Raw genomic sequence first — 26,287 nt, 5'->3', positions numbered from 1 at the left:
AGCTTTGGTGTTGAAAAGTCCCCTCATTTGCTCATGGCATTTACAATTAGTAAATTAAAATGATTGTATCATATTAACAGTGGCACAACTAAAGTTTATAGTAGTCCTCTGAGGGCTGTGGGGGGAGAGACAAAGCAGCTGTTGCTGTTTGTTTATGCAACTCAGCAACATATGAGCACTGGTCCCTCAATGGGGCTCTGGCGGGCTGGGCTCTGCTTGATCTTTGAAGGTTGCTGCTGTTTGAACAACCCTCCCTGTGTCCCATGTAACACCATCTGTCTCACTAGGAATGTGGGAAGATTCAGCACACCCTAGCAGTTGTCATACCGTTTCTGGGCTGTCTTTTCTGCAATAGCCTTTTGTGTCATTGCTGTTTGGTATGGGGAAGGGGAAAAAAAAAAAAGACTGACCTCCTACCTTGAACATCCAGACTAGATGACTGCAGCTTTCTTTTTCTTTTCTTTTCTTTTCTTTTTCTTTTTTCTTGATCAGAATTCAAAGTCACAGCACTTTTCTCACTTGCTCAGAAAGGTCAGCTGTGTTTGATTCTATCTTTATGCTGCTTTTTTAACTTGTTCTTTCTGCCAACTTTCCCTCCTGTTTTGTCCTGGCTACTTTGCATTGCAAAAGGGGGGAGGGAGAAAGAAAGAAAGAAAGAAAGAAAGAAAGAAAGAAAGAAAGAAAGAAAGAAAGAAAGAAAGAAAGGTTAATTGTCTGATTCAAGGTTTTTTTTTTACCTCAGCAGTGAGCACCCTTTGCATCTGATAACAAATAAATCTTGCATATAATCACAGTGGTGGATGATTCAGAGGCACAAGAAAGGGTTTCAGAGGAACAGTTTTTAAGCTGCAATTATGAAGAATTATACATAGTTACAGTGTGCCAGCAATATAACAAACCTCGGTTTCTTCTTGAAAATTTAAAAATCCATCCTTCCCAACGTTGCATGTCTTAATATAATTCCAAGCAAATGCTGAAATTGCATTCAAATTGGCTTCAGGTTTGCTGCCAACCTTTTGATTTTTATGGCAGCACCAATGAAGCAAATAAACATCCGTGCAGAGCTTCTACTTGGACAAATAAATACAAAGCTGCTTAAATAATTTTTTTTCCTCCTCCAACTGCGATCCTGCTATCTATCCCTCTGTCCTTTCCCTTCCCTTCCCCTTTATATATAATTATGCACACACTCTCAGACCTATATTTGCATAAAGTTCATGCTGGCATCTTTAACTCTCCTAGCACCAAATGCTGACCCAAGGAGCGGGCAACCGTAAGTTCAAGTGCACCGAGTGTGGCAAGGCCTTCAAGTATAAGCACCATCTGAAGGAACACCTGCGAATCCATAGTGGTGAGTCTTTGAGGTGCCCAGGCCCCTCATTTGCATTTTGTTTAATGAATTGACTTTTAGCAAGAAGGAGATGGGTTAAGATTTCTGCACCTTTATTTAGAATCATTTGATGTTTCATAAACAGGATCTGATTCGGCCTCATTTTCCATATGGTTCAGAAAATAGGGCTGCCTTCTCTTCTACGTTCTCACTGCCTCTTGGAAAAATATTGATTCTCTTATTTATTTGTGCATCCCTCTTTAAGTGTTTTTAATTTTTCAAATATAAGGCCCAAAGTAAGAAATTTGAGAAATGAACACTAGAAACATTCTCCACCCAGCAGTACTGTATAATATCATGCTGGATTTTCTTGAAGCCCATCAAGATCTAGTTTTCTTTTTTTCTTTTTATTATTATTTTTTCACATTAGTAATTTAGAGCAGCTAGGAAGCCCAATAAACAGGATATAGGCCTAGTTCCAACAAACAGATAATATAATTCACTTTCTTTTAGTTTGATGTTATATGTGAAGACACTTAATATGTTTAAGGTGATGTGTAAGGTAGACATGGGTTGAATTCATATCTCACACTGAGATAATAATAATAATAATAATAATAATAATAATAATAATAATAATAAAGTTGGAAGGGACCTTGGAGGTCATCAAGCCCAACCCCTGCTCAGATAGGAAATCCTATACCATTTCGGACAAATGGCTGTCCAGTTTCTTCTTAACAATTTCCAGTGTTGGAACATATTTCTTCTAAGTACAGTTTCTTGAGCAGTTCAGTCTTACAGATAAGCAAGATTATCAATTTGTCATGGCCAGTTCCTAGTTTCTTTCCCTCCCTTTTTAGTTATGTTTGCTTCATATTTCTATATAATTGTTAGATACAAACAAACTAGGAATAAGCCAGGAAACTATGAACAAGGAAGTATTTCATCTCTATTTCACCTACTGTTACACTGGGGCAGGGATCTCCAAACTTGGCCCTTTTATGACTTGTGGACTTCAATTCCCAGAAGTTGAAGTGCCTGGCTGAGGAATTCTGGGAGTTGAAGTCCACAAGTCATAAAAGGGCCAAGTTTGAAGGCCCCTGCACTAGGATAAACCAATAACAAACAAATCATGTTTTATTAATTGATACCTCTCCAATTATATATCAAACAACCTATCTAACAGCAGAGTCCAGCAAGTGAAACTAGCCTTTTATAACTTATTCAAATCTTCAGTAGATGATAGTTGTAGCATTGGGCTTTTTCATTTGTTATACCCTTAAAAGTATGCAGTATCTGTAAACTGTTTTTCCAAGTATAAAAAAGTGATATATGAACAAAGCAAACTTTGACATCTGTTTATTACTTACTGTATCAAAGATTAGCTGCAAGTTTCCAAATTGGTGTATATTCAATGGAGCTATGTTTTTTTAAAAACAACAACAACAACAACAGTTATTTCTTTGATCTCCTGTACATTTTACATTAGGTCACAGAACAATGGAAAAAATGAGTCAATTTCAATTTTTCAGTATATGAAAATCTAACTAAACTTTTCCCCAGTCAAAAAGTACTTATAAAGCTCAGAATTCTGGCTTTCCATTATATAACTTTCCAGCCTACTGAGAAGCTTACTCAGAAGTAAATTTCACTGATTCCTATAGAACCTGTTTAGTACTGAATGGGAGAGCTTCAGGAAATTAGGCAGCGATGATCCATTTCCATATCATTGCCCAAAAAATCTACATGGAATTTGATATGTAGTCACAAAGACTGACCTTCATTCTAAGGGAGTTTTTATCCATACTTCTATAAGTAAATATGTGTTGCAAAACACAAACAAAATATTTTACAGGTTTGAGCTTTATTGTACCTTGTAATAGCTTCGAAAGCAGATTTTGTTAATATTTAATTCACTAATAATTAACTTATAAGTATCTAAAAATCAAGTAATGAATGTTGCTTTATAAAATGTAGATCAGTCCTGGGAAATTTTAATCCAAAATTAAGAACTAAATCCCAAAGATTTTTAATTGGAGAAATATAAGTATGTTCTAATATGTCCATTCAAGCAAATAGTTTAATTCAGACGTAAATGCAAACCACCATTTCTCACTATGAGAATATTCTGTGGTGACATTTTTTCTTTCCTTTTCTCTTTTTCTCTTGTCTCCCACTAAAAGAAGTTTACTTCTAATGACAAAACTTCACGAAATGTGATCGTGTTTAAACTAGAAGTTGAGATACACTTGGATCTGTGATCATAATTTAATCCTGGATTATTCCCATTACTCTTTTCTTAAGTAAACACAGTTTTCTGAATACAGAAGTCATGGGAAACTCTCGTTTGCTTATATTTAAAAGTAGAAACCGTTACTCTAATAATAGCCAAGACTTTTATAGGTTCTTTTCATATAAGGACAATCAGAGATTCCTGTTTCATATTAACTGGCATTTTAAATCACTTAACTCTGATGGATCATCCCACTTATTTAATAATCTGCCTATGAATCATAGTTAAATCAAAATATTCTTTAACTTTAAAAATGAAACTTTAAGTGAATCTATCAGCAGCTCTAGTTTAAAGCAGTATTAGCTTTATTTGTCGAGGGATATTTGACTGTGGCTGTGTTCATATAATATAACCTATCTATAGTGAAGCGACCATGATTTATTCAATGAACAGAAATTTTTTAAATCACACAATTTACTGACCTATAAACTAACAAGATGAGTTGATACAACATACTAAATGAAAATATGACTGGTTGGTTGGTGATTCAACATATTATGTAAATGAGGTCCATACATTTGTTAAAGATTCTGAGATCCTGAAGGCCCTTAACAACAATGCAGGCTATATTAGATCTTTTTCTTATGTTACAGGCATATAGTCCATAAAAGTATGCTTCAAAGTTGTATTTGAAGAGCAAATGTTATCACATTTGTGTATTGTGCAGACTATAATAGTTCCTGAGAAAACACAGATTATGTGAATGTTATAGTACTTTTTTTTCTTCGTTTGATTGACATTGATAGTTATTATTTATTAGGCAATGGTGCTGAATAATGAAAAGGGAAATATAATTGCTGCATTGCTGCTTTGGCTAAGAAAAACTTGAGATAATTAGGAGATTTTTAAGGAAGCAGGACAAAAAGGGAGGAAATCTGGCTAGAGATTTGTGCAATACATACAGATGATTTGCTTCTAGGTGCCCCCAATGTTTCCTGCACCCCACCCACCCCCAGCTTTAAAAGTTTCTAGTTCTAGGTTATCACATGAATTTTTCCTGTGGTATATGCTAAACACAACGTTTATCATTCTCTCTCTCTCTCTCCCTGTCCAATGTTACATAACAGTATATAGAAATTAAGTGGGGAAAATAGCATTGTTGTAGATCAATGGTGCAAAGCCTACATTGTATGCTGCCCAGATTTGTTTGACACAAGACGGGTGGTGAATGCATTTCATAATAACTAATAATAATAAAAAAACTGCAAATGCCCTATCAGCTGCTATTTTGCATCTCCAGCGTTTCTTAGACAGGGTGTGCAATTCTTTTGGCCTTCTGAAGAGGGTGCATTTTTGGAGTTTGGGAGGGAAGTAAAATATTCTTGGACCCCAATAATCTTCCCAGTCCCCTCTCTTAAAACAGATCCTAGCCCAGTGACGGCGAACCTTTTAGAGATCGAGTGCCCAAACCATAACGCAAAACCCACTTATTTATTGCAAAGTTCCAGGGGCACATCAGCATTATGGTGCCCTCAGGGGGGAGCAGGGAGGTGCCTCTGAGTGCCGCCTCTGGCATGCAAAAACCAGGGGCGCAAAAATGGGCCAACGTGCTGCAAGGTGCAAAAATGGCCGCTGCCACGCCGCGGGGTGCAGATACAAGGTGCTGCACCACACAAGAATGGGGCAAGGCTAGTATCACGCAGACACTAGCCCTGCCCCATTTGTAGCATGTGCATGCTTGCAGCTCCATGCACGCATGCACGTACTGTATGTAAAATGCTTCTCCTTCCCTTTTCTTCCAGTCTGCCAATCGACAATGGTTGGTGACTTCTGCTCTACCATTTCTACTTGAGCTTGCTAGTCGGCTGCTTTGCCTCCTTTGTGCTGGGTGGGGCTCCTGCTCCGGGGCGGCGAGGCGGCCAGATGGACCTGCTGCTGGCGGCGGCGCATGTGCCAACAGAGAGGGCTCTGAGTGCCGCCTCTGGCATGCGTACCATAGGTTCGCCACCACTGTCCTAGCCCCATAACTTTTGAACAGTGACCCTTGATGCATTGCCTAAAGTTCAAGACAATGGGCACTGTAAACGCCTGTGTTCTGTACAAGGAATCTATGTTTGTAGTTCTCCATGTGCTCCCCAAAATGTCCAGCCTCCAAATTCTGAATTATTGAACTCATTCCAGAAAGACAGAAAATGGAGTCCCATTTTGCCTCATTCCCTTCTGTTTCCTGCAGTGTCTGATTCATTGTAGACCATTGTTCTCCCTTACAGCTGAATTTCACAAAACTGTGGCTTGCATGAAACATAATGTTTTCAAATTAAGCCATGATTACTAAATCTCTTTTGAAGGCCATCATTTATGCATTCTTATCCACTTTTGGAAACCATCATCTGCAAAAGAGGAAGGAGAGGATAAGAGAGAGGAAGCAGGAAAGAAAGAATTCAAGATTGTGAGACTTGTTTATAAATGTAAAAAAAATATAATTTCATCTCCCAGAACTAAATGAACTTTTATAATGGTAAAGATTTAATAACTTGAAGGTTTTAGATAAGAGATTAGGGATGAGCAAGAAACTGTGCTTGCTGGAGAGAAATATCTACTATTCTTTGATCTTTTCCCAGTAGGTCATCTGGAAGTATCAACAATTGAAAGCCAAATAAATATCCATAACTTGTTCTCAGGCAGAATTTGTATTTTGTTTCAATTTAGGATGTTGTATGAGGGGAAAGAAAGGACAAGGGAACATATTTATAGTGGTAGAATGTGATACAGCTAACAGTCACAAGCTCATTTATCTAGGGTAAAATAATTTCTAGAAAAATTCAGTGCTGTGTTACTCAAATAGAGAACTTGTTGTAAAGTAAGTTCATTCAAACTGCATGTTGCCAGGGTGCTTTAAAAAAAAAATCATTGCAAAATTGCATCCTGCCCACTCTATTTAGGTATTACAAAGTTTATTGTATTTAGGTTTTCAAACTTATTTGCATAAGTACATTGCAGGAGAAGCTTTATTCCCTTTTAAAAACACACTCTGTTGTTAGCAGCAATCAAAATTAGGACTACCAGAAAATTAGATATTTAGTCAATTATTTCCACTTGGAGAGACTTAAACATAATTTGAAAGGTAGGAAGGAAGAAAATATAAGATGAAATGCACAAACTTTGCTAGCTTGGCATAACCTAGCTGCTGCAACAGAAATCTAAAAACTATTTGTGAGTTTGTGAGTTACTAAAATTTAATCTTGCAAAATTCATTGCAGGTGAAAAACCATATGAATGTCCCAACTGCAAGAAGCGTTTCTCCCATTCTGGTTCATACAGTTCACACATCAGCAGCAAGAAATGTATTGGTTTAATCTCTGTAAATGGTCGAATGAGAAACAATATCAAGACGGGTTCTTCTCCTAATTCTGTATCTTCCTCACCTACTAATTCAGCCATTACACAGCTGAGAAACAAGCTGGAGAATGGAAAACCACTTAGTATGTCTGAACAGTCAGGCTTACTTAAAATAAAAACAGAACCACTAGATTTCAATGAGTACAAAGTTCTGATGACAACTCATGGCTTCACTGGTGCTAATCCATTCATGAACGGCAGGCTCGGTGCAACCAGTCCAATAGGAGTCCATGCTTCTACACAAAGCCCAATGCAGCACTTAGGGATGGAAGCGTCTTTACTTGGATTCCCAGCAATAGGGAGCAATTTAAGTGAAGTGCAGAAGGTCTTACAGATTGTAGACAACACCGTTTCTAGGCAGAAAATGGACTGCAGCAGTGAAGAAATTTCCAAACTGAAAGGTTACCACATGAAGGACCCATGTTCTCAGCCAGAAGAGCAAGGCATTACTTCTCCTGGTATTCCACCTGTGGGTCTTCCAGTAGTCAGCCATAATGGTGCCACTAAAAGTATTATTGACTATACATTAGAAAAAGTTAACGAAGCCAAAGCTTGTCTTCAGAGTTTGACTACGGATTCAAGGAGGCAGCTCAACAACTTTAAGAAAGAAAAGCTACGCACCCTAATAGATTTGGTGACCGAAGATAAAATGATAGAAAACCACAATATACCCACTCCATTTTCATGCCAATTCTGTAAAGAAAGTTTTCCTGGACCCATTCCCCTGCATCAACATGAACGGTACCTCTGTAAGATGAATGAAGAGATCAAGGCAGTCCTCCAACCTCATGAAAATATGGCTCCTAGTAAACCGGGTATGTTTGTTGATAAGCAAGCTCTCCTCCTATCATCTGTACTTTCTGAGAAAGGAATGCCTAGCCCTATCAACCCATACAAGGACCACATGTCTGTACTTAAAGCATATTTTGCTATGAATATGGAGCCCACTTCTGATGAACTACTGAAAATTTCCATTGCCGTTGGCCTTCCTCAGGAATTTGTGAAGGAATGGTTTGAACAACGAAAAGTCTACCAACACGCAACTTCCAGATCGCCACCTCTGGAAAGGAGCAATGCCAAGGTGGTGCTGGCTGCCACCAACAACACTCCCACTAAAGACTCTTTGTCAGCCAGGTCCCCTATAAAGCCTGTGGACTCTATAACATCACCATCTATAGCTGAACTTCACAACAGTGTTACTAACTGTGATACTCCTCTCAGGCTAACAAAACCTACTCACTTTACCAACATTAAACCAGTTGAGAAATTGGACCACTCCAGGAGCAATACTCCTTCGCCATTAAATCTTTCTTCCACATCTTCTAAAAACTCCCACAGTAGTTCTTACACTCCAAACAGTTTCTCCTCTGAGGAGCTTCAGGCTGAGCCTTTGGACTTGTCTTTACCAAAACTAATGAAGGAACCCAAAAACATTATAGCTACAAAGAACAAAACAAAATCCAATAGTGTAAATGTAGACCACAACAGTGTTTCTTCATCATCTGAAACCTCAGATGAGCCACTGAACTTGACTTTTATCAAGAAAGAATTTTCTAATTCAAATAGTTTGGATAAAAGCACTAATCCAGTATTTGGTATGAATCCTTTTAGTGCCAAACCTTTATATACCACACTTCCACCACAGAGCGCATTTCCCACTTTTATGCCTCCAGTTCAGACCAGCATTCCTGGCCTACGACCATATCCTGGAATAGATCAAATGAGCTTCCTGCCACATATGGCCTATACGTACCCAACTGGAGCAGCTACCTTTGCTGACATGCAGCAAAGACGAAAGTACCAGCGGAAGCAAGGATTTCAGGTAAGGCTATGACTTATTTCATGACTGTATAATAATCAATGACTTGAAACCTAATTCTAAAGTTTTGTGACTCATTTAGTTTGTTTTTAATGAGCAGATGGTTTAAAAAGAGAAATGAAACTTATGAGAATGATTAAGATAGGCAAAAATTCATACACAGGAAAGCTTTTCCTAGTCAGCTTGTAGTGGCAAAAAAAAGGCTGCTGAGAGAAATAATATCCCTATATATAAAATAAATATAAACCTGAGTGACACCCTGCCCCCATCCCATCCCCCCCCCACCGCACCCCGGTTCTGTGGCTTCATTGGTAAAGTGTTCACTACAGTCCTTAGAATTTCTCAGAGAATTATGTGGCAATGATAATACAGCAATAAGCTCTTTATAATGGGTTCTGACTAATCTTCATAAAGCTATTAAAAGGTTTATGAAGATCCCCAGACCAGACTTACTTTCATCTCACCTATTCCATTTTTCACATATCTCTGTGCCACCCACTCATTCCGTCCCACAGACCTTTTGGGGAAGACTCTAAACAAATTCCAGTACTTAAGGAACATCTGTCATAGTCTTCATTTACGCAGAAGGATCTAATCATTTGCCATCTTCAAAAAAAAAGATTAAATCTTAAATTAGGATGCTGTTTTATAAACTATAGGTAGTAAAAGGAAACCGGCTCATAGATCACACCTACTTCCTCTACTTTAATAGCTACTACCTAGCTATTCAGGCAGGAGGCTTTCCCATTATCATCTACCACAAGATCGGTCTTTTACTTGAGATGATGAAGACTAAACCAGAGAACTCACAAACAAGCATACACTGTGTCATTGAACTATAGTCTTACATTGTTTTTTACTGTTTAGAAATAGCAAATATAGAAATATGGTATTTTGATCAAATGAAATTCATTCATAGGTAGGAGGTACGGTATATTGGTACATAGGCAGACAGACAAACAGAAAGATTTTCCTGTTTGATCCATTAGGTTCCATTAATACTTTTACATACCAGTAAATACGTTTTCTATTTGTAGTTGTAAAAATCATGTATAGTTTAATGCTACAGAGCATAATCTCTCTTTAGACAATCGAAACATAAGTAGTACAATACCTCTATAATAGCTGTTTTACGATTCCAATTTATGGTACATCTGCCCTCTTTGCAAATGAGTTTAAGCTTATTTAATATACTCAGATATAAATTTGTACAAGAAACTGAACTGTCTGATAGCAAATGGAAATGAATGTTATCATGCAAGTTTGTACTCTCTTTGGATCAAGACAAAATAAATATAAAGAAATTTAATAATTCACTGATCCACATTCATTACTGCTTAATGCTGAAGGCTGTTTTAACACAGACAGTGCATTGATAAAAAGTGTTATTAATATTCCCAATTTCAAATTACAAAATTAAATATAAAATTGTAGCTCAAGGCCTTTAGAAGGGAGACATACATGTAAATGGATTGCATAATAATAGTTTGTACCTAAATATAAAATTCAGTCAAACACATTCCAACTTTTATAGTGTGTGTGTATGTGTGTATGCATGCGTGCAAAATAATCTATGTGGCTAATTGTGTATGTATCTGCGTGCATGCACACACACACACAACACACACACACACACACACACATATGGCCTGAGTTTACATTTAAAAACTCATGCTCAAAGTTGTTTTGCAAAATAAAATACCTGCAAAGCTAAAAGTCATGCTATGAAGTAGAATAATTAGTTTTCCTTCTTGAGCAGTTACATATATACTGCTTTATCTCACTAGCAGAACTGTTGCTTCAGAAACACAAGTTTAAGCTTCACTTGGTATATGGACCTTTCTGTTAATTTTTCAGGATATTGACATTAACCTGAAGACTCTATCTCTAGCACTTAACACAAATGTAAAGTTAAAAGTGTGCATTTTTTATAAGATTTGAATCCACTCTGGCATTCCATAATTCCAATTATTAATAATAATTTCAATAATTTCATAATTATTTTGAAAAATTACCCTGAAATATAAATGCTAAGTTAAAGCCATAGGGGTGTAATTGTAGTAATGATTGTTTCAATTTCAGAGTTTCAGAGCAGGATATGAAAAATGAAATATTATTTATTACTTATTGAAGTCTTCCTTACATGCACAATCTTATTTTGAAAACCTTGCTCTCCAGGCTTTTCATAGTAATCTGAATACCAGAATTCAAGATATAGTCCATGTAAAATATGACCCTAGTCATATTCTGAAATATATTATTTTGTCTGCTTTGTATATTTTAGAATTGCTATAGAGTGAGATGTAGAGGAATCACAATTACTGTCCCCTCATATCTTTGTAGCCCTCTTGTGAACTCATTGATTTGTTCTTTGAACCAGAACATGTTCAAAGAAATAGAAATCTGTGATCTTGCTTGTATGTCTCTGAAAAATGAAGGAATGGAGGATAAGGAACAAGAAAAATGAGTTACTTGCATTTCCTTCTTCTCTCCCAATTCTCATCTCCAAAAGGTGCTCATTCAGTGTTGATATCTGTGGTTGTACGACAAAGTATTACATTATATTTTGATCACATTGTCACTTTTCACAGGAATAAATCCCAAAGAAATACGTGGAATTGACTGTTTTTGATTTGTCAATTACACATGGCCTCTGATAACGATTTTCTGTTCTCTTCCACTGCAAAGACATACCATTTCATAATATCAGACACTAGAATCTCAAATTACTCTTGGCATTTGACCGCACTGCTATCTTAGCTACTATACCATTATTGCCATATCCTTCCAGCCCACTACAGGGGGAGAGTGATTGCTTACCAGCCTATGGGAAAGTCGACAGACCCTAGCTGCCACTTGAAAATGAGGCTTTTCAGCGATGTAGGTCTATGAACCTTGTTAGATTCTCCACTCTTCTTTGTAATACTGAGTATTAGTATCTTCTTTGTAATATCACAATATTAGTTTACATATACTCATTTACAAACTTTAGAGGTAGGAAGAGAGAGCAGGAAATAAATATCTAATATGATGTCACCCAAAGTCTTGTAACTAAGTATTTCTAAATATTATAGGAAAAATATGATTCTTTGGAAGCCCCATGTTATTTACAGTATATTCAGATTCATGAGGTGAGCGAAGTATATCTAGTTCGATCCAAGCGTGTCCTTCTATGAATGGGAAGGTACTGTCTGTTTGTAAAGGGCACAACTTAGGTAATCTTTTCCTTGGAGGAATTCATTCTTTTCTTCTTATAACCTTCAATGTCACCTTTCAAATTGTGTGGAAGAATCTCTCGATCTTCTGAAACAACCATAAAGGGTTGCTGCTGGGATTTGCAATCAAAGGGGGAATTTACAAAAAAAAAAAAATGCTGCCATTCCATCTTCAAGATCATCATCAGCAGAACTGTGATATGTTTATAGAGCACTGGCATTCAACAGAATGTACTTGCAGAGTTTTCCCATGAAACGTGTTCGTTAGGATATGATTCCACTTTTTGAAAATGTTGCAACTGTGAACCGCTGAAGCCATTTAATGCTTGTAAGGATGGGCTGTAATGAACATGTGATAAGAACATAAGAAAAGAAAAATGGAAACAATGTTTTTATACAAAACATGTGGTTGTTTCACAGGGAGAATTGCTTGATGGAACACCAGATTACATGTCAGGTCTTGATGACCTGACAGACTCTGACTCCTGCTTGTCCCGAAAGAAGATCAAGAAGACAGAAAGTGGCATGTACGCATGTGACTTATGTGACAAGACATTCCAGAAAAGCAGTTCCCTTCTGCGACACAAATATGAGCACACAGGTATGGATGATTGCAATATATAGACACAAGACTTAACAGTATAGGTAGGTCCACAGAATAAAAGGCAGTTAAGGTATGGAACAAAATGATGCTCATTGCTTATTGCAGCTCTCCATTTCCATCCATTTATTTATTTATTTTATTTATTTCTAAAATTTATATGCCGCCCAATCCTGAGGGACTCAGGGCGGCGTACAGAATTGTTCAGTTCTAGAAAACATGTTAAAGCTCATTGAAATATTTTTCTTAAAAAAAAATGAACAACCTAGAAAAATGAATCCATTGACTAGGACAGCCTGTGTAAAGTTGAATCAATGCCTAGTGAAGAAATAGCTAGTCAGAATTTAACCCGCAGTAGCTAAATTCTTAATAGACATCCGTGGCCAGGAAAATGATTATATGTAGGTATATAGATAATGAAATGTATTCTTTCTAAATAAATAAATATGTGCATTAACACATACAAGAGAACACAATTTTTAGTCAAGAGGGACTTCTGCTTTAGAAGTTTTTCTTTTTAATTTTCTGCTTCTGTACCACTTGTCTCATATCAGTCATATAAAAGTATAATGTTAAGTATAGATGTTATTTTTTAAGGAATAATTCTTCACAATATGACTGCTTTCAGGAGGTTTTAATAAAATTGCTTTGCTAGGCTGTATGCACTTAGCTACTGCACAGAGCCACAGCGAATAGCCTCCATATGATACCTACATCAGATAGTATCATCATCTTTGGTGAAAAGCTGAAAGTTATTATGGAATAGCAATCTAAAAATAAATATAATTTTGCCTCTAATAGGTACACAAAAGTATACACCTATAGATATTATATTAAAATTCAGTAATATTTAGCATTCTGGCCTCCATATTATACAGTATTACAGATCTAGAGAAAATTATACACAAATTTGGACCTTGAGAATTATCCAGTAATGAGTAATTTAGGAATAGTAAACTAAAGAAAGATGATTGACAGGGGAATCTGCTTTTTAAATATATTCATTAAATATATTAAATATATTTACTCTTAGGATTCTTTTTGTTCTGTTCTAAGTTCTTAACTTACAACAGTTTTCTTCCATCTGGTTTCCTACAGACGTGTTAGGACTGCAAATTTCAGAATCCCAACCTACATGATCAAACTTTGGGATTTCTGGATATTTTAACCTCATTTCATCTGAGAAACTATTTGGAGAAAGATGCCTTAAACAAAGGAGCACATGTTCCTGAAAAGCTGAGATAATTTTTCACAGTAATGGTGTTTATTTTACTGTCTGTAACAAAGACGTTTGAAAAGAAAAGAATCACTACATTCTATATTTTAAAAATGAAGAAAAAGATCAAAATATACACATCTCCTGTTTATTAACAAAAATCAGGGTACATTTCTCTTGAATAAATGATTTTATTATATATAATTTTCAAATAATTGAAAACCTATTCCTCTAAACAATCTTTTACTTTATCTTATGAAAGCTTGCATCTGTAAATATCCTCTTTGGTCTTTCCTGTATTATTTACTAACATAGAATGAGTTTCCCTTTGAGATACAATCCAGCAAATATTACTCTTGTAATGTCTTTTCCAACTGTACTAGGATGTGGAAGCTGGTGGCTCTCACCAACTTTAATTCATCATAAGGGTTAGCAATCCCTCCAATTTAATCTATCAATATCTTTCCTCATTGTTGGAAGCTTATCATCTTAGAAATTACTGCTCTTGAATAGTTAGTCTTAAGGTATATCAGTGCATGGTATGGAGATACTCTAATCCTGTCCTTTTGGATATGGCCATGGAAATTTATTCTTGTTAATCTTGGTAATGCCAAAGAAAAACAAAAAAAACCCCAACCCTGCCCAAATGCAACATATTAAAATCACATTAATTGCTAGTAAATTAATTCAGTTATTGAAACTTTGTTGCCCTGTAGTTTCTTTTAAAAAAATCAGTCCTTATATGCAAATGACAGCTAAACTCTATTTTACTATAAGATCATTGCAATATTGGATGTGCTATGTTCCCTAACCTATTTAAAATACATCTAAAGAAGATGGTATTTATTTAAAGAACATTGTATTTATGGGATTAATGAGAGAAAATTCAAGGTGCTTTGCATTGTGTGGCTCCTTTATAGATATATAAATATAAACTTTCTTTACAAAACATTATTGAGATTTGAAGTATGTATTAGATTGTATGATATGGAAAATTTTGGAAGCTTTTTATTCCTGCATCCACCTTCTCCTAAATGTTATTATTACAACCAAGCAAATATTATTTACTATACTTATGCTGCTGCTAACCCAAAACTTTAATATTAAAATTCCCCTGCTCATATATTAGGATATAGTTGAATCTTGCAAAATTGTTCATCCATGAGATCCATAGATATTGCTTGAAAGTGGAAAGACTGAGAATATGATCGGCCAAATTCTGTTACATCATTCTGATTAGCAAAAAGATTGTGCAGAAAGACAAAAAGTATATAATCCAATTTTCAGCTAATAAGGACATATTTCAGGATATAATGGGAGTATATATGACTCTGTGTTTATAAATATTGTTTATTTTTACCCTGGTTTTTTTAAATAGGGTTAAAAAGCAACAATGCACTAAGTTAAATTCTAGAAGAAAGGGTTTCATGTTGGTTAGGAAATTCTGGGAGGTGAAGTTCACATATCTTGGATGCTTGCCACAGGAAAAAAAGAGGCAGGCTATTTGGATTTGAGTTCCTTTCAGTTTTGCTGAAAATTTATTGAAACGTTAGCAGTGCTGTATGCATATTTGGGGCCTAACTAGGAGATAGTTAAAAGTGGAGGAGAGGGTACACACTGGAAGTTTTTAAGAAGAGACTGGGCAGCCATTTGTCTGAAATGGTGTGGGGATCCTGCCTGAGCAGGGGGTTGGACTAGATGACCTCCAAGGTCCCTTCCAACTTTATTATTATTATAAATGTGTTTAATGAGGAGCAAAGTCTGGACAGGGTTTCCTATTTGGTTAGGGTCCCCATAACATGGTGGTATCTTCTCAGTGGAAAAATCATCTTGGATTCTTGAATAGGCTGCATACCTGATTAGCTTACAGACCTCACGTATCAGGGAGCGACAGGAAATATTTTATCCTAAATTCTACAAAGGAAGTAAAAAAGAGATTTGGTCAAACAAACAGCCCAATCCTGTCCAGTCTATTCAAAAGCAAATCCCACTGATGAAATGGATGCAGATAAGGGTATGGGACTGCAGCCAGAAGTAATTTGGTGGACATTTCTGTATCAAGTCACTTACAGTAATGGTAACAACATGAAAAGAGTAATAACGGCAGCAACTCTCTGCTCTTTTCAGTATATTAGGAGGAAGACATGCAAACCAACATTAGCTGCTCTTGATAGTCCACTATGTACCTTATGTAATTATCCATCTGAAGTTTACTTCCAAGAGAATGTAAAGGCTACTCACCTTTTTCTTCTTTTTTGGCCTCCTTTGCAAATGTTAAATTAACTGCAAATTAAACTGATAAAGTTATGGGAAAAGCCCGCACAATGGAATGGCTGTCTCCTCTAGTAATATATATGCGAAATTTCAATTTGTGTTCAGGACAAGACTTCCTGAACTGCAATTAACCTTTATTTTCCATGTCTAAATCGTTATCCTTTCTTCATCATTTTGGGGGGACATTTAGTGTTTTTTTTTTTACTGGTTTTTCCAGAGTAACACAAATAACAATCTTAGTTTAATGAACCCAAAATGTTGATCCCTCTAAAGATGCAGTTCTCTTTTTTTTTCAATAGCTAGTTATACAAAAATATTTTTCAGGCTTTTGCCACATTATGGTATTTATTAACTTTAAAAAAAACCTTTAAAACAGAAGCATTAAAGCAGTTTTCTGAATTATCATTAAGTATTTTTAGGATTATTATTTATTTTTTTGTAAATTGCCTTGTTTAGAATCCTTTAACATGTTGTGGTTCTTGAAGTGTCCCTTACTCTACTGTTATTTTAGTAAAATCAGTATGCTGCCTCAGTCACAGATTCTAGGTAGCTCACAATTACATAAAATATGGATCAATGATCAACAAAAATGATTCATTGTATTTGGTAAAATCATGAAACTAAAAATCATCTGTAACCAATTATATCTATTACTTATATGTTCAGACCCTTCAAATCAAAAGCTCTTTTGGATTCACACACTTCTACAGAAATCACCATATGTAATTTCCAAGTTTATACCATGGAGCAAACAATTTAAATCCTATATGCTACACCCAGCTCTCCAGTATCTCGATATTACAGTGTGCTTTTGGTAAAAGCCAAGATAGTACTATAATGTATAAACCTACATAAGCCAGGAAGAAACGCCACAATAGTATTTGATGAGTGAGCAAATATGAGGTCATGGACCTTAATGTCCTAAGTCCTAAGGAGTGTAAGGATCCTTCCTCCCTTCCTCCCTCCCTCCCTCCCTTCCTTCCTTCCTCCCTTCTTCCCTCCCTCCCTCCCTCCCTCCCTCCCTCCCTCCCTCCCTCCCTTCCTTCCTTCCTTCCTTCCTTCCTTCCTTCCTTCTTCCTCATTGTTTTACTATATTGGTAATGATGGGAACATGCTAAAGTGAAATATGACCAATACTGAAACCTCTCATCATCTTTAGGCTACATTATATTATGGTATATAATATAACATAGAGGTATTCTAAACCTGGATGGTGCTTTGCAAATTTTAATAAACACTTTAATACACATCTAAAAGTTAAAAAAAATAGCACTGCCAATCAATATCTAATTATCTTAGCTGAAGGTTGTGAGCTGTCCAGGTTGACATTGGCTTGGCACTTCAGCACATAGTAACCAGTCTATAAAGGAAGGATATATGACAAGTTACATATAGTCTTGTTTTAAACCAGTTTCCATTTCCCTGGAGAGCAAAAAATACCAGGAAAAGAGAAAGCAGGAATCAGAAGTTTACATGAGTTCACAAGATTTCAATTTCTGTTAGCTTAAGAGATACTTATTTAGAGCCACTTTTTATTATAGCTGTTGGTAGCAGTCAACAAATCCAGACAACCGACTGGGGCCTGAGCAAAATCTGTATGACAATGAAATTAGGCCAGATGTCAAAAGTAGATGTCTTTTTTTTTTTTTTTTTGAGGTGCTTGGAGTTAAAATAGTCTCATACCTAAGACCAGGAAAGTTACCCACTTATGAAAATATTTTTTATTAGCTGTTCTCACAGCTACCTACCTAAGTAACACATCACAACCAAGTGGCCTATATCTGAATCATTAAGCAGCTTTTCACTTACAAAAGCAGTTCTGACTGGTCATATAAGGCAATTCCTATTTATCATAAGCAACTTGGAGAATACAATAGCTATTTTCAGGAAAGTAGACAGGATATTAGCCTAGTAGATTCCAGGACATATAATTCTGGAATTCAAAAAGATCAATTTTCTGCTCTGTCATATAACTCACAGAGCAAACTTGAGCCACTTGCTTTATTTTGGGCTTTGAATCTTATTCATATGATATGAGAGCAGAATGAAGAACAAAATGTCATGAACACCATCCCGAGATCTAGTAGTAGTTAGGAATCGATGAATTGTCATACTGGTATCCTTTAAGAAAAGTAGAGAAGAAATTACCTGGAAAGGATACAGCAGAACTGCATCTTCTAGGTAGTTATGATCTGTAAGCATTTAAGAAAGAGGAGAGAAAAAGTAATTCTGTTTTAGTCCTGTTCTCTATGAATTCCCTGCAGAATTTTATTTATTATTTATTTATTGAATTTATCTGCCGCCCATCTTACTGTCAAGTGACTCTGGGCATTACAAAAAGATCAGAATGTTCAAAACATTCAGCATTAAAATTAAAATATTAAAAATTAAAAGTTGACCAAAAAAAAACCCCTGGATAAAAGGGACTGTGTATAAATGGGGTGCAGGTGGGACCTTCTCCTAATCTACTAACCACTTCCAGAGTGGGACGCCCCCATTGGGCTGTAAAGCCAGTGGGCAGAGCCAGATTTTGAGGGCCTTTCAGAAGGCCAACACGGTGGATGCAGATCTCACCTTGAGGGGCCTGATGGATTGGTAAGGATCTCTGTGGCTGTATTTTTAATTATTTTTATAAAACATGCAGTGGGAATGATTTTTTTTTCCCTGATGAGCATTCATGCTGCTATAACTTGCACTTTTATTTTCTCACTGGTTGAATAAAATATTGTTGTTCAGCTTTCATAGCAAATCAGCTTTCTTTTGCTGTCTTTTCTGAATTCTCATCTCATGGGTTTTCCTTCTTTAGAGTTTGATTCATAAAACATCATATGTTGTTTGGAGATAATTTTCTGTCACTAGATTTAAATATGAGCACTTCTTTTTTATATGCTTTAATAATATATAATTTCCTGGAATAAATTTAAAGCTGAGGAAATTTACACCAGAAATGGAGGTCTCTCTTTTTCTTACTAACAATAGAGTAAGTGTAGTATTTGCAATTACGCCAAGTTGCACTTATAACGCACCTTTAACCACCTCACTTCACTCTGTCCATTAAACCAACCCCTCTGGGACTATTTCTAACACCCAAATCCCTAAGTAGCTTCAAGAAAACCTTTAGAAAATCAGAGCTTTGGCCAAAAGCTTCCTAATCTACCTTCAGCTTCTGGAATTTCTCCATTGTTTCTCCCTTGTTCACTTCCCAAAGCTACTCATGCTTATACCACTGAAATCAGGAAATATACAACTTTTTAAAACACAGACATGTCAGTGTCTCTATTTGTGACTTGTGTTGGTTAGTATACTTGACAATGAAAATATGATTCTTTAGCTCAGCGGTCCCCAAACTCTCTGGCTTGGTGGCCCAGTGGGGGGGGAGGGATAGTTCCATGCGAGTGGCAGGTGGGTGCACGCCACTGCGCACAGCTCCATTTGTGTGAGCAGCAGGTGCATGTGCGTGCCCGCTGCTCGCATGAAGGGAGCTTCAGGCATGAGCGCAAGCTGCTGCCCCTCGTATGAGGGGAGCTTTGCACGCAAGCACAAGTAGCCACCACTCACACAAGCAGCCGCCACTTGCACAAGGGGATGTTTGCATATATATACATTCTTGCTGGGCCCGGTAGAGGGCTGGGGCCCAGGGGTTGGGGACCCCTGCTTTAAATAGCTTTTTTTAATGATTAGAGATAGAGATAGATAAATATATAAAGATTACTTCTCACTTATTATTGTGAAACAATATTATAAGTTCAACAATAATATAACTTTTATTCCATAAAATAATGAGCTTTTAAAAAGGGCAAAGAAGATAAATTAGATGATTTTTTTTTAACTCAAGGTCAGTACTAAGTCCCAACAGAACAATATAAACTTTCTCAAAATGTATAATTTCTCCTATAGCAAGACATTTTAGTCAAGAATCATATATCTAGATCTATATACATACTTCAATAATATTGAAATTGTCTTAAATAAAGCTTAAAATTTCCCCTCGTTAATTCCACCCAGCTCATTTCAAAGGAGTTTCCATCATAGAACAGACTGCCCAAACATCCAGTGAGAAGAGGCTGAATTCTTGTTTGATGACCGGAAAAACAAAGAAGGATAAAATAGCAGCATAGTGGTTTTTGTATTAAAGGTCTCCTGCTGGATTGAATAAAGAATAAATAAATCTCTCAGGGAAAAAAAGTGGAAGCATCAAAAACTAAAACTGTTGAATGATCTAATAGGTTAAATTGGGACATAATAAAACATAAAACCCTGCAATTTGTTGCTACTCTAGCTTTGCTTATGCTTGAACATGCCAGCAATAGAACAAGATACCTAGATAGAGGGTGGAATCTTTCAGTTTTGCAAGGTCCTATATCTTGGGTTCAGGATTATGGGCTAATAAGGCCCTTTCAAACTCCATTTTTCTGTGGCTTATGAGTATACCACTGACCTGAAAGCCATCCATTCTTCCTAAGCATTCAAGTCTTCATCTGATTTCTTTTACATTAGGAACACATACATCACCAACAGCATTTTTTTCCCCTTGTCTGCTTTTTCAAATCTTCCCTCCCTGGTCATCCAGCATTTATGCCCATATGTTTTCAAAGAAATGAGGAGGATTTTCCATTAAAAAAAAAAGAAAGAAAAGAAAAGAAAACATTTATTCCTTGTTCAAATTTTAAATAACTGGTTCTTTCTCTCTTTCTCCTTCCATCTTAGGAAGTCGTATCTAAGGTCAGTTAATATGGCTGATTTTCCTGTTGTCTATGGGAGTGAAAACTATTCTTCCTATCATATGTCCATCAGTTACCATTTCAACAAAAATGCGATAATAATCCATTCTGCTGCCAAGATGTTGAGAGTGCAGCTGGCATGAAATTCACATGGAACGGAGATTTGGAGTTAACTGCTTCACATGAGTCTGATTGTGTGATCATAATTTCATGCCTTTGCATTGGAAATATTTCAAAGTAGCAGGCTTTTGAGTTAGTCAGAACGCTTCTTCAATCTGCTTGCTAAGGAAGTAAAGGAAAAAGAAAAAGGGAGACTAGCTTGTCCACTTAAAACTATTTGAAAATGGATCATAGGTCAAAGACTAACTTATTAAGTAATTACTACCATGTGCATTTAATAGGGTTTTTTTTCACAACTTGCTAACAATGATCTATAAAACAATATAAAATGGATGGAGATATATAAAAATATACAGCACAACAAAAACTTATTTCAGATAAAAACCACATTAATACCAGTTTGAAAAAAACTCCTGGCCCGCCAAGGCCTTACTATTCATTAAACAAAAACCCAAAACAATTCAAAGTATGGGTGGCAAGGACAGTTCTTCATTGCAATGTACACTGACTTTCACTATATTATCAGGTGTCAACAATTGTCTTCCCCCTGCTCAGATGAGAGCAGTCCTTAATTTTGTATCTTCCAGAGTTCCCAGCTAGCATGCTAGATGTTTATGCTGGCAAAGAAATTCTGGGACTTGAACCCCCCACACACTCATTTGGATGCTGTCAGGTTGGCGCTGCTGGCATAACTCATGTCTATTTGGCAGGATATTATGCCTTTCAATTAAGCTATAAACTATAAAATCTTTATGTTACAATTTTAGAGGTTATGTTCCCAGAAATATTTCTGATACTCCCCATTTAAGCTCCCTCTTGCTCAAAGTACGTCCTGGTACACTGTTATGAATGCATACAGATAGTCCTCCACTTATGACCACAGTGGAACCCAAAGGTTCTGTTGCTGAGCAAGACAGTAGTTAAGCAAGTCGTGTCACATTTTGCAACCTTTTTGCCACAGCTGTTAAGTGAATCACTGCAGTTGTTAAATGAATCTGGATTCCCCCATTTACTTTGCTTGTTGGAAAACAGGTTACAAATGATGATTATATGAGCCCAGGACAGTGCAACTGTCATAAATACATGTCAGTTGTTAAGTGCCAAATTTTGATCCCTTGACCCTGGGGATCCTGCCTAAGTGTGAAAATCAGTCATAAGCAGTAGTGGGATTCAAATATGTGAACAACCAGTTCTTTGTCTGGATGCCACTTCCGGAAGGCCATTCTGGACCTGGGCAACAAACAATTAGCTACCGGTTCTGCCGAACTGGTGCGAACCGCCTGAATCCCACCATTGATCATAAGTCACTTTTTTCAACCTGGTTGTAACTTTGAATACTCACTAAATGAATGGTTTTAAGTTAAGGACTACCTGTAATCAATATACATATTATGTCCCAGCTGAATTAGTAAACCACAACATATAAGTAACACTTGTTTAAAAATTAAGGGTTTACTCAATTATGGCTCAACAGTGACCATTTAGGAGTTTAGCTGATTGTATAAAGGCAGCTTTAAAAATGTACGCTTTTCAGGAACTGATTTGGTCCTTCACTTAAAGATACTAATTTCATTGGTACTTTCTTACGATCTGTCCTTGCTCTGTTTTATACTCTGACATGAGATCTATTGTCCTTATTAGCTATGGGATGCGTTACCTAGGAAGTGTCTATGATAGCTCTGTACTGAGACAGTCTTATAAAACCGCCAGTGCACCCTGGATTTAGCCCAGATTTTGTAGGGGAGAGTGCTGGCCTGCCATTACTAATTCATAGCTAGGGTGGTTCTTGCTGGCAACGCCACAGCGAAAGCCAGTGCATTCCAGTTGCAAGCTAATGAATGTCATGACCACCCTCCCACGGACTGATTGTTATCAGCAAGAGAAGCTGGTGCTTTCCCCTCCCTCCCTCCCTCCCTCCTTCCCTTCCCAGCCTGAAGTTCAGCATCTGTGCATACATTTCCATGGAGAAGGATGTAATCCTTCTTATTGAGTATCATATCAGACTATGAATATGAACAAGTAAGCTCTGGGTATAAGCTCAAATCGTCCGTATGTGTGCTGGAAATTACCATGCACACCTGCTACAGTTTATGCTTACATATACTGCAGCCAATATGGGCAGTGTGTCCAGCCTGTTCACATGCTAAAGATGTGGCATTACCAAATGAGATCATGGTCATCTATGTTTTCAGAAGACCCTGTCGAACTTGGTTCAGAAGATTTGGTTCTAAGGGAAATCAGAAATTGTAAGATGAAAACAGCCATGTACGCTGTAAGAACTTTTTCAGTGAGATAATGGTTTGAGACAATCAACACAGGATGCTATATTGGGGCATTGGAAAAGGATGTGCAAGGAGAATGGAGAAGAAAAGGGGAAGGAGAGCTAGTCCTGGAAATAAAATATTATAGTCTGAGAGAAAATAATAATAAGGTTGGAGTTATTATGAATAGCTACCTGCTGCTGGAGAAACCAACTGTTTATTAGCTAGTCTAGAAAAAAAGAGGCCCGCGTATATCAAGGCCTCTTATTGTGAAGTCCTTGGTGGTCTCTGAGCCTGGTTGTTTGCTTGCAGAGGTTTCATTACTCAGCCCTGTGCTAGTGAGTGTGGCGTTTGCTCCCTGTTTAACCCTGCCCTGCCAGGGTTGGTGGAGTGGGGTTTTCTTTTTGGTTATTCCTTGATTGGGTATGGTTTTCTGCTTGATTGTTTGTCTGGTGTTAATCCCTGATTATTTGGGTATTGGAGGGGAATGTGTTTGGGTATTTTTGTTTCATTTTTTAGCTCTGTGTTGTCTCTTTTGAATGGTGTAAATATACCATTGATGGCTGATTTGTCTGAATGCCAAGCTTCCAGAAATTCTCTAGCATTTTCTCGATTTGGCTTGGTTTGCTATGTTTCCCAGTTGAATTTGTGGTTGATCTATCCACCTGTAGTGAGACCAAACCATATTTACCCACCAACAGAAGAGCATATTCACAATATTCCCCAAAAGCTTCCTCCAGAGTTATTACATGAGAGCAGTTATGTCTACACATAACATCATGAATTAAATATTTTACTTCCTGAAGTTAGTGTGATTTTATTAAAAAATGGGGAGGGCTTCCATATTGACTTCTCAGAAGTGTAGTCCTTGCTCTGTCCATAATCAGTTGCTATATATGTAATGTATGTGTGAGGCAATAATTCTTCTCCAGCCAAAATTTATTTGCTTCAACTCAAATCCTTATAATAGTTGCAATACTTTGAGTTTATCCATTTTGAGAAATTATAACAAAAGGTTTCAAAGAACCCATAGCCTCATTAGGATGACCTAGTCTAATGTCCCTCAGAACCCGAAACACTAAAAGCTATTAAGTAACCTTTTGAGATGATCATGTTACAGCAAAAAGTATTCCATGGTCATCATGAGCCAGTGTCAGTAGATCTGAGAACGTTGCTTTGTCCAAAGAGAGCCCACAGCCTGGCCGTGGGACTCTTTGTACTATCAGCTCATTTGCAATAAAAATCTCTGTTCATGACCTTCTAGGCATGGAAAACGCCCTGTCAGCATTCTTTGGCACCTCATTGAAATAGGTTTGGATGGCTGCTTTAGTGAAAAGATTGTGTCTCATCAATGGAAGAGAATATTGTCCCAAGGTGGCTGGGGTGAAATCAAAATTTCTTAGTTGTGAGGTTCATTATTTAAAGAAATATGTCATATCCAGGGTCTGGATTGCACACACTGCATTGATGAATAACATGGATCCTTGCACACCAAATACTGCTATCCTTCCTAGCATTTTCACCCAAAAAACGTGTCCATTAGCAAAAAGCTGAGCATGAGCTGAGATGAACTGAAAAAATTGAATAAAAATGTCTATAGTTAAATTGGAAATCACAGTTACAAAAATATTTCATGCTAGATGAGAAATCCTAAATGCAACCTAGTGCTATGCGTATCATTCTTTGCTTTTTTGGCTTCTTACTGTGAGCTGGCTTCAGGTTGAGAGAGGTGGCATTGTTTTTGTCTTCCAACTGCTTTTTCTCATGGGTGATCGGGGAGGCAAATGATGATATGTCCATTATGTCATCAGATAAATGATAGCTTGTACATGTGGGTGAATTATGGCACAAGCAAGCGAGTGTACCATTTGCATGGTGATGTCACCCCAGATATATCCTCATTTTGACACAATTGCATTTTGTTATGTAGGTGCTGTTCCTTTTTTAAACATGTGATCATCAATGGTTTAATCATTATTATTGAACTTATAATGGTTAAACACACATAGCTCTAGATATTTTGTGCAAATTCTCTTCAAGTACAATCAATCACAAACAGAATATGAGCTTTAACATAATAAAAACTAGTATTACCCCCTTAAAATGCTTAAATTGCCTTTGCTTGTAATTGAAATTATTTTAAATGTTAAATTAATTTTAATATAGTCTTATTACAATTTTAAGATCTTTGAGCTCATAGTGATTTTCAAGAGCTTATCTGAGAGTCAGCATTTGGAATCACCTGAAATCTGATACTATTTTAATATAATTATAATCCTGATGGAAGGCATGTATAATCCTTAAAATTGCAAGCTGTATGAAAAAAAATGAATTGGGAAGAGTGAACATTTAAGTAACCATATTCCTTGTTTATAATCATATATTTATAATTCAGTACGAAGAAATATGAAACATGAATATTGTAAATAAAATTAAGTATTTATCAATACCTTTGTTGTAGATATCAGCAGCTCCTCAACAGTGCTAGTTTTCCCCGGGGTTTTAATGCTTTTCAGCTAAAAAATAAAGAATAGAGAATGAAGGCATTTTTTTTAAAAAAAATAGTTGCCTATTAAAGTCTCTCTTTTTTGTTATTTGTCTTGCATCATAACCCATAAGTATTATTCAAAGTTAAGGCAATCTAGAAATCTCTCAATAAAGAACTTGCCTTCAGCTTCTGCATGGTGAATTGATCTTTCATATAGCTGGACTATATTTTCTGGAATGATTATGAAAAAGTTGGGGAGTCATGTAATCACTTCAAAACAAAAGAGGGTGGAAGAAACACAGAAATTTGTTTTTTAGACTGGGAATCTACCTGATGTGGCAGAATGTATAATAACGTCTTTGGGAGTATACCACAGAGTTCTTCCCAAATGCACACATAAAATATTCAATTGGTCTGAACTTAAATTTGATTCAGATAAACAATAACATATCAATTTCTTCACATAAACATAATTTATACTTTTTTTAAAAAATGGTGGGCTTCCAGATAAGTTCTACGTAGTCCAATGGACGAAAAACATGACAGATATGACACATGCCATCTAGGATTGCCCGTTGGGAAACTAGGCTGGAAAGAAGGGTCAAGCAAG

At 36.5% G+C, this 26,287-nt stretch overlaps 1 protein-coding gene across 8 annotated transcripts in view; it reads left to right on the top strand.

The window, feature by feature from the left end:
- Positions 1–26,287, top strand: part of ZEB2 (zinc finger E-box binding homeobox 2) — a 173,597-nt gene that overhangs the window by 144,277 nt on the left and 3,033 nt on the right. For all 8 annotated transcript variants that reach the window (XM_039338244.1, XM_039338248.1, XM_039338252.1 and 5 more), the window contains 3 exons: positions 1,243–1,351; positions 6,824–8,784; positions 12,417–12,597. In XM_039338244.1, the coding sequence (XP_039194178.1) occupies positions 1,243–1,351; positions 6,824–8,784; positions 12,417–12,597 (2,251 nt within the window). The remainder of the gene's footprint in view (positions 1–1,242; positions 1,352–6,823; positions 8,785–12,416; positions 12,598–26,287) is intronic.

The sequence above is a fragment of the Crotalus tigris genome, unplaced genomic scaffold (genome assembly GCF_016545835.1).
Source record: "Crotalus tigris isolate CLP2741 ecotype Arizona unplaced genomic scaffold, ASM1654583v1 scf7180000017694.5664430, whole genome shotgun sequence".
NCBI lineage: Eukaryota > Metazoa > Chordata > Lepidosauria > Squamata > Viperidae > Crotalus > Crotalus tigris.
The sequence above is the reverse complement of the archived record's forward strand: the minus strand, read 5'-3'. Positions and strand labels throughout refer to the sequence as shown.